The 13,172-nt window shown below is 41.7% G+C and overlaps 1 protein-coding gene across 7 annotated transcripts in view; it reads left to right on the top strand.

Annotated features, from left to right (window-relative positions):
• The window catches only part of LOC309373494 (protocadherin alpha-C2-like), a 181,751-nt gene extending 173,268 nt beyond the window's left edge, over positions 1 to 8,483 (top strand). For 6 of the 7 annotated variants that reach the window (XM_081917753.1, XM_081917754.1, XM_081917750.1 and 3 more), the window contains exon 4: positions 6,358 to 8,483. In XM_081917753.1, coding sequence (XP_081773879.1) covers positions 6,358 to 6,668 — 311 coding nt within the window. In that variant the 3' untranslated portion in view covers positions 6,669 to 8,483. The remainder of the gene's footprint in view (positions 1 to 6,357) is intronic. The other variant, XM_081917752.1, reaches the window with a different exon arrangement.
• Positions 8,484 to 13,172: the final 4,689 nt, after the last annotated feature.

Below are 13,172 nucleotides of genomic sequence, written 5' to 3'. Positions count from 1 at the left end.
ATGGAACTGATGCAGGCCGAAGCGCCGCATCTGCACACGTGTGTGGCACGATTTAGCCCTTCTGTGCATGCATGAAGCGCAATTTAGCACTTCTGCACATGCACAAGTGGCGAAACCCGAAAGTAACCCATTCTGGTACTTCCAGGTTGCCATGGGATGCAACATGAAAACACGTAACCTTAAGTGGACGCAATGTGAGGTATGACTGTATGGCACTGGAATAGTCAAATTCTTACTTACCTTATTCCAATGATTATATAACATGTTTTGCCATAGTCTGTTAGTCTGTTGCAACCTATAATGTTTCGGCAATTTAAAGACTTAATTATTTCATTGTGGCATAAATATTGTCAGTGTAATGAAGTGTTATCTTCTGTTATAGCTATATAATACGGATTGGAGTGTGCGTAGGGATTTAGAAGCACTAAGGTTAGAGTGAAATGCAATGCAGAAAGTACAGAGAAAGTGAGAATTACCTAACACTGACAAATTTACAAAACAGTTGTTGATACCACAGCCTTGCTGGCACTGGTAGGACAATTAATACAAGTAGTATGATAAGAATTATTGCCCAATTCAGTCAACAGTTGAGAGCATGAAACGCAAGATGAACAGTCATTCAGCAGCTGCACCTCTCAGTTTAGGCTGCAATAGTAGAACATGTTTATTTGGGAATAAATCCCATTGAATGCTAAAGAATTCTGAAGAGGCATGTATAGGTGTGTGCAGCCAATGCATTAAAAATGAAGCATCACTTGCGAGCAGCAGAGTAGCTCACAGGAGAAACTGTGTTTCACTTTGCCTGTTGCACATCTCTATCGAGTGAATAACATAAATGAAGCTTTGCCTTTTTTGTGTTTGATCGCTGCTTAAAATTACGAGTAGGCTTACTCTGAGAGACAGTAGTTAACAAGGTAGAATGTGGATTTTCACCCTCTATATCTTCTTTTGCTGGCAGTTCTAATATTATTATTTTTCTTGGCTACTATAACAACAAAATATTGCATGGTTATTTTAATCCAAAATAGGTTTAGGGAAAATCAGTGCATTCAGAATATTTGGAGACAGAATATTTCCCTCCCTCCCTCTCTTGCACACACAGTTTTCTCTCAGCAAGCAAATAGTGTTTGCTCTCCGTGAGCTGTTCCAGAATTAGTCGGCAGAATGTAGGACTCCTCTGCAGCAGGAAATATTCATCATGCCAGCCAGAGGGAAAACCAGCAGCCTGCATAGCACAAACAAAAAGGAAAGCAGAGAAATGGGGCGCTCTCTGCAATTCCCTGCCAGCTTGCATCCCGCTCTGTGTTCTAAAGAATTTCATCACTAAATAGTAATGTTAATTTACACTGACCCTTAGGATAAATGATTGAGCCTGTCCTAAATATAGAGAGGGTATTTATTCATAGCGTGGATTACATTTAATGCTCATGCCTTCCCCCAAAGAATCATAGGAATGATAGTTTATTAAGGATGATGGGGACTATAGCTCTGTAAGGGGTAAACTATAGTTCCCGGGAGGTTCTGTGCTTTAAATGTATGGTGTGCATGCAGCCTTAAAAAAAAAGTGCAGCCAGCAAGATTTCCTTTTAGATGTAATGGCAGTAGTTTGGGTTAAGGCTTTTATCTGAATGACCTTTCAGATGCACTAGATGTCAAAATCCTTAAAGAGGAAGAGAGGATTGATGAATGAAAAGAGGCGGGGCTGCATATTGTCTGGGCAGAACATGCCACACAAATGCAAATGTCTCTTGTCAGCCAGTACTGATTCTCCTTGCAGGGGGTTGTGTGTGTGTGGAGGGGGGGTTGCATTTGAAAAGGGGAGCCTGTTCACGAGAAAGATTTATTAAAAGAAAGCACTGGAAGGACATGAGACAGAGCCAAAGCATGGTGCTTACAATATAGCTTTCATTATGTAGAGTGAGTCCCACCTGTTCCTGTGAAATGACAGATTGTGGCTTTAGGGCTGTGTGGAGAATATGAGAGCATGCATAAAAAGGAAGAAAGAAAATACTCTCTTTGGTGTCGCTGCCAGAACACTGAGTTGCTGATTGAATTGCACTGCTCTGTGCTCAGTGAGCAGCCATCTTGCCTGCCGGAGACATCTCAATTCTAGCCTGTTTTTACCTGCCACTCTGTATTGTCAGCTTTGTTCTACTTCTCCTTCATTTAAAATGGATTACAAGCAAAACTCGTCTTCTCCAGCTGGATAGTTTTACAGATTTTGTGCTTTGGAGAAGAGACTCCTATAACCAGGACAAAATTCATGCATGCAGGAAAAAACCCCCCACATAATTCTGTCCTAAGGAAATTAGAGGGCGGATTTCCTGGGGGTATATGAGAGAGTTAGATGGGTTGGTTTGCCCTGGTGCTTGGATAGGTAGCTGCTGCCCACTGAGAGGCAAGCATGGAGGGGAACGAAGAATGTTTGGGGGCTGTGAGCTCTTCTGCTCTAATCCTCCTTGCTGATCACTGACCACACAGTGCAGTTTCCACAACCTCCACACTTTCTGATGTGTGCAGTGGGCCAGTATAAGTGATAAGCGACATCGGCATAAGGCAGTGGTGTCCAAACTTTTTTCAAAGAGGGCCAGATTTGATGAAGTGAAGGGCCTTGAGGGCCGACCAAAGGGCCGACCAAAGTTTTTTTAGGATTGAAGTTGTTGAGCTTTTTTTATGATTTTACCCTAGGATATAAACTGTCACAGGGACCGGATTAAACTGACCATTGGTCCTGATTAGGCCCCCATAAGGGATAGAAAGCACAGCAGAGGGACGGGAATGTTGTCAGGCAGATACATAAACTCTATTGCGTGGACAGGGTTAGGGTTAGGGTTAGAGAGCCCGCCCCGTTTCACCGCCATCGCAGGCGAGAGCAATGACAACCTCTCGGCGTTGGCCAATGCCTCTCCTCAAGACCCCTCTAACGGGGAACCCTGGGATCACCGCCACAAAGGGGGTGTGGGTCACTGCTTCACCCCCCCCCCCCATTTTAGGAAGATAGACTAAAGGATTCTGCCCAAGGCCTGAAGTTGTGACGTTTTGCTGCTGGAAAGGCAAAACCTGCCAATGCAGGAAAATTCCTTTCCGGGCCTTCAACAGCAACCATGATGTAGCAGTGCCCGTGTACCTGTGGAGAAGAGGTTAACCTGCAAAAGAAGGCTTAACTGAGGGAGGACAGGGTGGGAGAAGCTCTGGGGCCAACTGACGCTTCGCAGGTTCACCTTCTGTTGTGTAGGCAAGGTGGTCCCTCTCCCTACCTGGCCGATCCCATGGCAACGCCTCCCCAGGCTGGATTGGGAGATTGGCTGAGGCAGGCGGAGACCTCCAGGTATCCAGCCTGGGGAGGGTGAAGCCAGCCCGTACTACTGGGAGCCACACTGGGATCCGGGGGTGCTGCGTGCGACCATGCAAAAGGTGCCCCCCATTTGTTGTGGGGAGCAGTCACTGCTGAATATTGAGGCCTTTTACAGGTAACTGCCCAGATTAGAATTCTGAATACCCACATGGAGCCTTTCTAAATGTGAGGGTTCCTCCCTATTCATTTCAATACAAGGAGGCACCTGTCGCTTTCTATAAAGGAATACTCTCAAAGTTGTCCTGAAAGGGCTGGTTCAGCTTTTCAGTAAATTTAAAAAGATTATTAAAAGGTGTTGTTGTTGTTTAGTCGCTTAGTCGTGCCCGCCTCTTCGTGACCCCCTGGACCAGAGCACGCCAGGCCCTCCTGTCTTCCACTGCCTCCCGCAGTTTGGTCCCACCATCTCGTCCTCTGTCGTCCCCTTCTCCTTGTGCCCTCCATCTTCCCCAACATCAGGGTCTTTTCCAGGGAGTCTTCTCTTCTCATGAGGTGGCCAAAGTCTTGGAGCCTCAGTACAAGGATGCTAATTATTGTAAATTATTTTCCTGTAAAATATTCAAATAACATCACAGTGATTATAGGAGAACTATTACCTGGTTGTTCAGGACAGCATTTTGACATTGTAGTTTTTTCAATTACTTCATCCTTAAGATGTGAAAAACCACACCATGTTGGGCATCTGTTAAGTCACATGAACATTGTTAGAAAAATGAGGTACCACCCTGTTCTGAGATATGGTTAAGAATATGATCAAAGCTACAGGTTAGAAAGTTCTGTTCAAATCCTTTTTTTTCTCCCCATGGGTGTAGCCAAGGGAGGGCAGGAGGGGGGCAGCTGCCCCCCAAATCAATACAAATCAGTACAAATATGAGGCTCTGCACCCCCCAACAAAAGCCTGCCCCCCTAATATGAGGCCTGGCTATGCCCTCGCCCATGTTTCTCCCTCTTAAAACCTGGAAGGAAAACAGGAAACAAGGATAGAATCAATGCCTTGTATACAGATATACCAGAACATGGTTATAGAATGGACTTTGGTCTGCAAGTAAAAGATATTTACTTCTGAATCCTTTTTTATATTCAGATTGCTGTTGTGTCACATAGAAAAGCTATCCTCTCCACCCAGTGGGTGCTGGTGGCAGAGAGCCAATTGTGCAGAGAGAAACAATTGCAAAGTATTTCTCCTGAGTTTTATTCATTGTTGCATACAGTGCCGAACACTAAGGACGAGTCCTAGTGACTGATGGTTTCCCTCTTTTGTCTCTACCCTCTCATATCCCATTCCAACCTCACCCTTTCCCATTCAGACACGAAAACAGAAAAGCTATGTATATAGGTCAGGGTTGTTGGGACTAATTGCAGAGGTTATGGACAAATATATGTTTAATATTCAGAACACAAGTTTCCGTTTTGTACAACAGGAGGGAGTGTTGAATCATGATTTGTATTAAGCACACAAAGTTCAGCTGTGTAATTTATTATTCCAAGGCAGTGAGGGGAATAATGGAAGTGAGAAGGGCACACAATCTCCACTCAGAAAAGATTTAATTAAGCTAAAACAAAGACTGAAGATATATGGCAGGGTCTTGTGCACTGAAGTCGTTGGAATACTGGAATCACAAAAAGCAAGCCTTAATAGTCAGGTGCTGGACGTTACAAAAGAATGCCATAGAAAACCAAAACATTAGATGATGCAGTTTAAAGGCATCAAAAGAAAGATAATTCATTGGTTAAGATGGGCAGATTAAATTTTATAAAATAGAAACTCTGCAATAATATTATTTTTAAATATTAGAAATATGTGAATTGCTGTTTCAGACAGTTATTTACACTAGCCATGAAAGTTTTAATCTGGCAGACTTTAAAAAAATTACTTGCACCAGACTCCAGACAAAATTGTGGCTTACAGTTTCCTAGTTGGACACAGTGATCTGAGCAAATTCATTTCCTTGCAACCTATGCAGAAAAACCAGCCTATCCATTAGTTAAAGTATCCATGCATGTTTACTCAGAAGTAAGTCACACTGCTGTTCAGTGGGACTTATTCACTAGTTAACACATTTAGGACTCAATCCTTAGGGTCAAAATACATGAAATGGGGTGAGGGCATTTAATAAGCTAATTTTTTATGATTTGTGGGTTATGTCAGTAGCAGCCATGGGGAGAGGGAGTGTGATCAGGATCAGGCTTGTTTTAATTTGCATTCAATATGAAATTCAGTGGATACCTATGAGTCCTGCTAATATATGATTTGTATGCAATATTTCAGTTGTGAAGATGTGGTATGATAAGAATAGGTCCTCAAACCTTTGTAGCAATTTAATGCACTGAAATATTGTCACCCCCAAATTATATTGAACTTGCAATGCATCCCTTGTAATGACTTGACATTTCAATGCCCTGTGGTTTTCTTTTTCCAGTGTTTTGAAAGAGCACTAAGCAACATAATATATTTATTTAAATTAAATAGAGAAGACAGACCCCATTTGCAGAGAAGTCTGTATGCTGTTACCTTTATTTGTCCCAGTTCACTTATAATTCTAATACAAAACTATGGCTTAGGATGAACACACGAGCATGCGGGCTCCCAGAGAGGAGCTCAGGGCCGTTTTATTCCTTCTCTGGTCCTGCTAAGCCATGATTTGCCTTGGTGTGTTATCCCAACCCAGGCTTGTGATTTTACCATGAACTGTAAAGCAAACTGTGGTTACAGCTTGTGGTTTGTCCAGAGCAAGACAAACCATGGGCCTGAGTTTGGATGACGTATTAAGCCAAACCATGGTGTATCTCTCAGCCACAGATCAGAGGAAGAGCAAAGTGGTCCCACCGTCCCCTCCAGCATCTCTCAGGATCTCACATTGGTGCAAAACCATGGTTTGCCTTAGCTTTACCTGTGAGCCAGGTCTTTGAGAAAATCCCAGTTGCATGGTACCCTATCTGCAGAACTTTAATTGCAATACTAAGGGTTTATTGTTCACTTTTATTCCCCCCCCCCCCTGCCACAGAACCAGAGGCTGGCGAGGTGTCCCCTCCAGTGGGAGCTGGCGTGAACAGCAACAGCTGGACCTTTAAATATGGACCTGGCAACTCCAAGCAGCCTGGTCCCGGTGAGTTGCCAGACAAATTCATTATCCCAGGATCTCCTGCAATCATCTCCATCCGTCAGGATCCGCCCAACAGCCAAACTGACAAAAGTGACTTCATAACCTTTGGCAAGAAGGAGGAGAGCAAGAAAAAGAAGAAAAAGAAGAAGGGGAATAAAGCTCAGGAGAAAAAAGAAAAGGGCAACAGCACCACTGACAACAGTGACCAGTGAGGGGTTTATACTGAACAATCTACTTAGCCAATTTTTGTAATCTTGGAAGATCTCTCCTATGTAGCAACTCCCAACTTCTTCCTACTGTTAGCCAATTTCCTGTATGTGCAAGACTTCAGAAATCCACAGGGAATTCACAATGTCTGTCTAGATTGCTTAACAGTTTTGTCTTGAAAGCTTTATTAAGCCTGGTGTTAACTCTTTTTCTCCACTCTGGCTTGTTTTCAGAATCTAAAAAGCAGACACAAGTTTCTTTTCTCCTACGCTGAAAAGGAGACTCTTCACAATACAGCCAGTGCGAGGTTGGACTCTTTGCATTGTGGTTCCTGTGATCCTGTCCTGATGATACTTACGGGGGGGTGGGGGGTGGGAGGGGGACTTAAACATTTTTGGTATTGTGCACCCTGTATCTGATTGGAAACTTTTGTGTGCTGATTATCAGCTAGGTGATGCAAGATCAGATTAATACGACACCAGAAGCGTTCCAAAACACAAACAAGTGAAGTTCCTTGTGAAATTAATGTGCAATGCTGTGCGGCCTGGGGATCTATCTTAAAATTTGCAGTTAGATTTTTCATAATCTACAAGAGCTAGTGTGTAGTATGCTGGAGCTTTTATATATTTTATATACACACTCCAGCAAAAAAAGGAAGACTCACTCAGATAACTCTATACCATGAAGTATATCTTCTTCCAAGCCATTGGCCGTATTGCCACAATAAGGCCTTTTGTTCTCCTAGCAAGGATGTCCCTCAGGGAACGTCTACACAGCAACTGCCCACACTCCTGGCTCAGTGCTCCCGCGATAAACAGGGAGCATGGGGAACCCCTTCTCTCTCAAAATAACACCAACAAACCACCAAACAAACTGAAGAGGAACCTTGAGGAGTGGAGATTCCTTTGTTCACATTTTGTATCCAGCTGTGTAGACAGAACTGGTCCTGCTACCCAGGCCTTGGCATGCATGAACCGCAGGGAGTTGGGTGTCCTTCCGGGGAACATCCAATGCCTTTTGAAACCACTGTGCAGACATGTCCTCGGAGTTTAACAAGGGAAGGGAAGGCTGACATCTCAGGAATGTAACTGACTGTGATGTTTCCTTTATGTCCTTGTTTCCACTCTATTTAACATTCTTTTGCACATAATGTCTCTGAAAAGGTCAGAGTATTTCCATAACACATATGCAAAAGTAAGGACAAAAAAGAAAATCTTATCTATGCTGTTTGTGATTTGATATCTCTATTTATAAAGGGAAAGTAGCTGTAAATGAGGAAGAAATAGGATTCCTTTAACCCAGACTGAAGTAAATTTACAGCCATTAGAAAATATAATTGCTGCTATTGAAGTGCTTTAGAAAAATTTGCCTGAAACATCTGTATTATATCTGCCAATCACAGCTTTATTCTGTCAGGTCACTGGTTTTGGGGGGAGACTGCCTCTTGCATGCATTAAGAATACAAGATATTCTCTTTCTCTTTTTGCATTACTTATTCTGCACTTTGAATACACGACATTTGTAAACAATTTTTTGTCAGAGGAAGCTGAAGCAGACCCTTTCTCACACTAAGCAGATCGACTCACCTGCTGGCTCTGTGCAGTGTCTTGGTGTTATTACCTCCCTCATGACTTCCTTGGGCTATAGTTTAATTTCTCTCTTGAGTTTATGATTTCCAACCCTACAACTATCACTCATTATGTAAAATTCAAGTACTGTATGTATGCTCTATGCTCTTATAAGTATCCTGAAATATTTATTCTGTGCTTGTGTATGTGAATGTCAATGAAACTATTACCTAGCGTGGACATTAAGCTTTACTGTTGAATGTAAATCCATTATTATTATTATTTTGTACGTTTGTGAACAAGTGAAGTAGTGTTAATATTTTTAAGCACTGTTAGTTACCGGTTTTTGTGTATGAATTGAAACACAAGTAAAATATCTTTCTTAAATCAAGAAATTAGTAAATCGCAGGATATTATTTCAGAAGTGGGGTGAGGGCGGTCATGAAGTAAAGAACTTTTGCCTCCTGACAGATAAAGGCACAAGTGATACATGGACTGGAATCTCTAGTGGTCTCAATCCATTGTGTGTTTTAAACAGCATAGGGTGTGTGAAGGAGTGATATAAAATGATATAATCATGTTTTTCTCCACAGAATAAAGCTGGGATCCAAAACGTACATTCCAAATGTCCCTATATATCAAGGATGGCCCCTGATTTTAATTCATTTCCCTAGTAAATCCTTTCATCTCTTTTATTCTGATTTGCCTTGTGAGGAGATCTGAGGAAGGGAATGCCTTTTCAAAAACTGGGTTAGAGTTGCCATTACTGAGGCCTTGGCTTCTGCTCTCTAGAGAAGTTGTGTCTGCGATCTTTTACAGACTTCAATGAAAATAGTCCAGAAGGAAAGAAAGAAAGAAAGAAAGAAAGAAAGAAAGAAAGAAAGAAAGAAAGAAAGAAGTTGCTGAATGTGTTTAGTGTTGCATCTAATCAAGAATCACTAAAATCAGTTCCACTGCAAAATTCTAGCATCCTATAATTCTAACCAGATCTATAATAAAATTAAACATTTAATTTTTGTAAAAGGAACATCTATTAGCAGAAAAGTGTGTGTGTGGAGACAGCGGTCTTTGAATAGTGTGTCTATATATATATATTCATATATGAAATGTTGGAGGGTGTATCGAAAGAATATGGAAGAAGCTTTGACACAGCCAGTCCTCTGCTACTCAAAAAGTTGCTTTTAAAAATCAGAGGAATCTCCCACATGACCCCTTACGAAGTATGAGGAGCTGCAGTTGAAAAAGAAAATGTTAATGTTCTTAAGGAAGTTTCGTGGTGTATGTTCATGGGGGATCCAGCTCAGAGTGTCCTGTGAATGTCAACTCTATGATACAAGAGTTCTTAAAAGTTTTAATGCTCACTCCATATTTGATCAAATGAGATGTCTTTGAATGGATTCAGGATTTATATTATTTTAAGTTTGCTGACAGTTCATTTAGTTCAAAAAGTTGCTGTTTGTAAGAAGTGTTACAGTTTTGATCAGTCAAGTTAATTTGTAATATTCCTTTTGAAGCCACTGGTACTGCTGAATATAGGAGGTTGAAAACAGCAGCCTGCCACATTTACGTTTTAGCATGTTTTTGTAAAGAAGCTCAATTGGACATATTTCCAATGTTTAGAATGGGAAAAAATAATTTGAAAATAAACAAACAAACCACAATCTATGTTGTAATGCATGGTTGTCATGCTATTGCAATATTACGAAACCCTGATTCATATTTGGGACAGATTAGGCAACTATAAAAGCATTCTGCTGAGTTTTACAAATGTGATTACAGTGGTACCTCGGGTTAAGAACTTAATTTGTTCCGGAGGTCTTTCATTAACCTGAAACTGTTCTTAACCTGAGGTACCACTTTAGCTAATGGGGCTTCCCGTTACCGCTGCACCGCCACTGCATGATTTCTGTTCTCATCCTGAAGCAAAGTTCTTAACCTGAGGTACTATTTCTGGGTTAGCGGAGTCTGTAACCTGAAGCGTATGTAACCTGAGGTACCACTGTACTTAAATTCATTTTTACAGACCTGATACTTGAGTACCAAGGGTCAAATTAATGGTCAAATCATTTTCACTGAACGATGTGTCTTTCAAATAACTTAATCAAAGCCTTTTTTATATATACATTCTTGCTTAAATATTATTATAAATATCTCTTCACTTACTGCCCCATGTGTTGAAAAATTATGGTGTGCTTTATAATAGTTTGAAAGAAGGTAACACAAACAAGGAAAGAATCAGATTATTATCATGCCTGATTGATTTCAGTGCAAGTATGATCTGAAATCTTGCTGGTGCTAACACTACTACAGTTATCAAATATGTACTCTGCATATGGATCTATCCTTTGGCAAGTCTACTTTGAGAAATATGAACCCTAGGAATGGCCACAGATGAAACACATTCCACCACTTTTCCCTCCCGCCCGCCCAACATGAAAAGATAATTAAGGAAATAACTAAATATTAAGATGAAAGTGAAATAATTTTCTGCACTCTGAAAACCCATTGCCAAAGGATGTGGATAAGATTATGAATATGGCTGAAGTTCAAAGAGCAGCTGGGTGGATTCCAGGCCCAGCCTGACAATATTATTCACCTCATGATCCTAAATTAGAGACTGGGAGCCTGTGGCCTTCCAGATGTTTTTGGACTGCAAGACCCATCATCCCTGGCCTTTGCCTATGCTGGCTGGGGCTGGTGGGAATTGGACTCCAGCAACATTTGGAAGGCCACAGCTTCCCAACTGCTGCTCTAAACCCAATATTTTTTAGAGGTGGGATAAGGTGGTTTGATCTGCTCTTTTGCTCACGTGGTCCGCAACACAAAGTCCGCAAAGAGTCACACCACCTGGTTTTGTTGTTCTTATATTTACTTACAAAGCTCTTTGGAGAATGGATCCATTTCCACAAGTCACTAAGAAAGCATTAATCTTTCAAACTGAAGGCAGCAAAACTGTTCGTATAGATTGTTTTCTTAATGGACCACTGGGCCGAACAGCCCCATTCATTGTTTGCTATTCTGCCAAATATAAGTCTGATTTCAGCACTCACACAAGCTTTGTCTTGCAAAGAAAAGAAAAGTACTACTTGATAACTGAACACACTCTAAATCTACTATGGGCAAGAAACCTGCAGTAAAGACAGCACATTGTATACAGTGCTGTGTTCATACATGTCTTTCTACAGATTGATTTGCACAAAAGTTACGCAAAATAAATCAATATGGAAGCAGCTGCAGCTATCATTTTATGGGAGTATTTCACAGAGTCACGTGGCTTCCTAATTCGATTACCATTAATGACGTAGTTAGCTATGTATTGACTGACATGGAACTGACCAGGAACTTCATGTCAAAATAATGAATGCTGCAAGATTTCTGCAAGGTTGCCACCAGTTTATAGTTTTTATAGACTTTCCATAAAATCATTTGAGGTTAACTGGTAGAAGCCCTATTATGGGACGATTCTGGTTGTTCTGGAACTTTGAAGGCTAACAAGTATATTATGGTTTAAACTTTCTTGGACCTGAGACTACTTCATCAGATGTATAAAGCATGTGGGAAGAGAGAGAGAGAGAGAGAGAGAGAGAGAGAGAGAGAGAGAGAGAGAGAGAGAGAGACCATTCACAATGAGACATAAAATGTCATAAAATGCATGACATTTCTATGCAGAGCTCAGATGTGTACATGGTAAGAACAATGACCCTTCAATACAGCCTTCTTACCTCTGCTATGCTAATTCTGCACTAATCTTTCACTGCAAATGTCAAATTTATAAAGTAGAGGAGGAAGACAGTTACCACCAGTTCTTAACAGAGTTTTGGTACAATCCACCACCACCCAAATGCCACAGAGCAGTGTTGTAGAGCTGCCTCACAGGAATCCATTAATCCCTCCCCTCCTTGACGCCAAGCCACAACTGTGCTGCCCCCTCTCAGTCATGCAGCACTTGCAGCTACACGTAAGTTATTCATTTTCATTCACAGACAGCCTTTTCACACATGGCCCCCACAAGCTTATTTCCCCCTGGATCATGCATGAATTTCTCCAAGGGAAAAGAAGAGCAGAGCTACACACACAGGGCAATTTAGAATTTCTGTATAATGTTGTTATATGCTTCCTTCAATGGGACACGGATGGTGCTGTGGTCTAAACCACTGAGCCTAGGACTTGCCGATCAGAAGGTTGGCAGTTCAAATCCCCGCAACAGAATGAGCTCCCATTGTTCGGTCCCTGCTCCTGCCAACCTAGCAGTTCAAAAGCACGCCAGTACAAGTAGATAAATAGGTAAACGGGAAGGTAAACGGCGTTTCTGTGCACTGCTCTGGTTCGCCAGAAGTGGCTTAGTCATGCTGGCCACAGGACCCGGAAGCTGTCTGTGGACAAACGCCGGCTCTCTCGGCCTATAGAGCGAGATGAGCGCCGCAACCCCAGAGTCATCCATGACTGGACTTAAGGGTCAGGGGTCCCTTTACCTTTATGCTTCCTTCATAGTTGTAAGGTGACCAGGGTGGTGTGTGTCTCTTTCTTCTCATTAAACATATCTCCAGCTTTCCACAGCCTCCCTGGCTGCCTTGACTTCCTAACATGAAAAAAAAGCCCCTTGCGGGGGACTTGCTTCATGACATTTTTCCTTGAACAGTTTGAAGCTGAGGGTGGTAGCACTTTCTGAAATCAGTACATCCACAGATTTTATTTTTAAGAGAAGTGCTTCTTTTTTACCATGAAAATGCTTTTTGCACTGATTTCCTTAAAAGTTAGGATTTCATTTAAAAATGAGTAGCTCATGGTCGACAGGCTCTCTGCCTTCTTACACTTGAAGAAAAGCTCAGTCCAAGATGCTATGGGCTTTTTAGGGGGCATCGGGTGAGTCATAAGCCCTGCACCCATCCATGAGAATTTCACTGAAAATTTCTCTTTCCTTTGATAAATTTTAAGTGATGA

The sequence above is a fragment of the Podarcis melisellensis genome (assembly GCF_964234715.1).
Source record: "Podarcis melisellensis genome assembly, chromosome: 7".
Classification (NCBI taxonomy): Eukaryota; Metazoa; Chordata; class Lepidosauria; order Squamata; family Lacertidae; genus Podarcis; species Podarcis melisellensis.
This window is presented reverse-complemented; position numbering and strand designations above follow the sequence as displayed.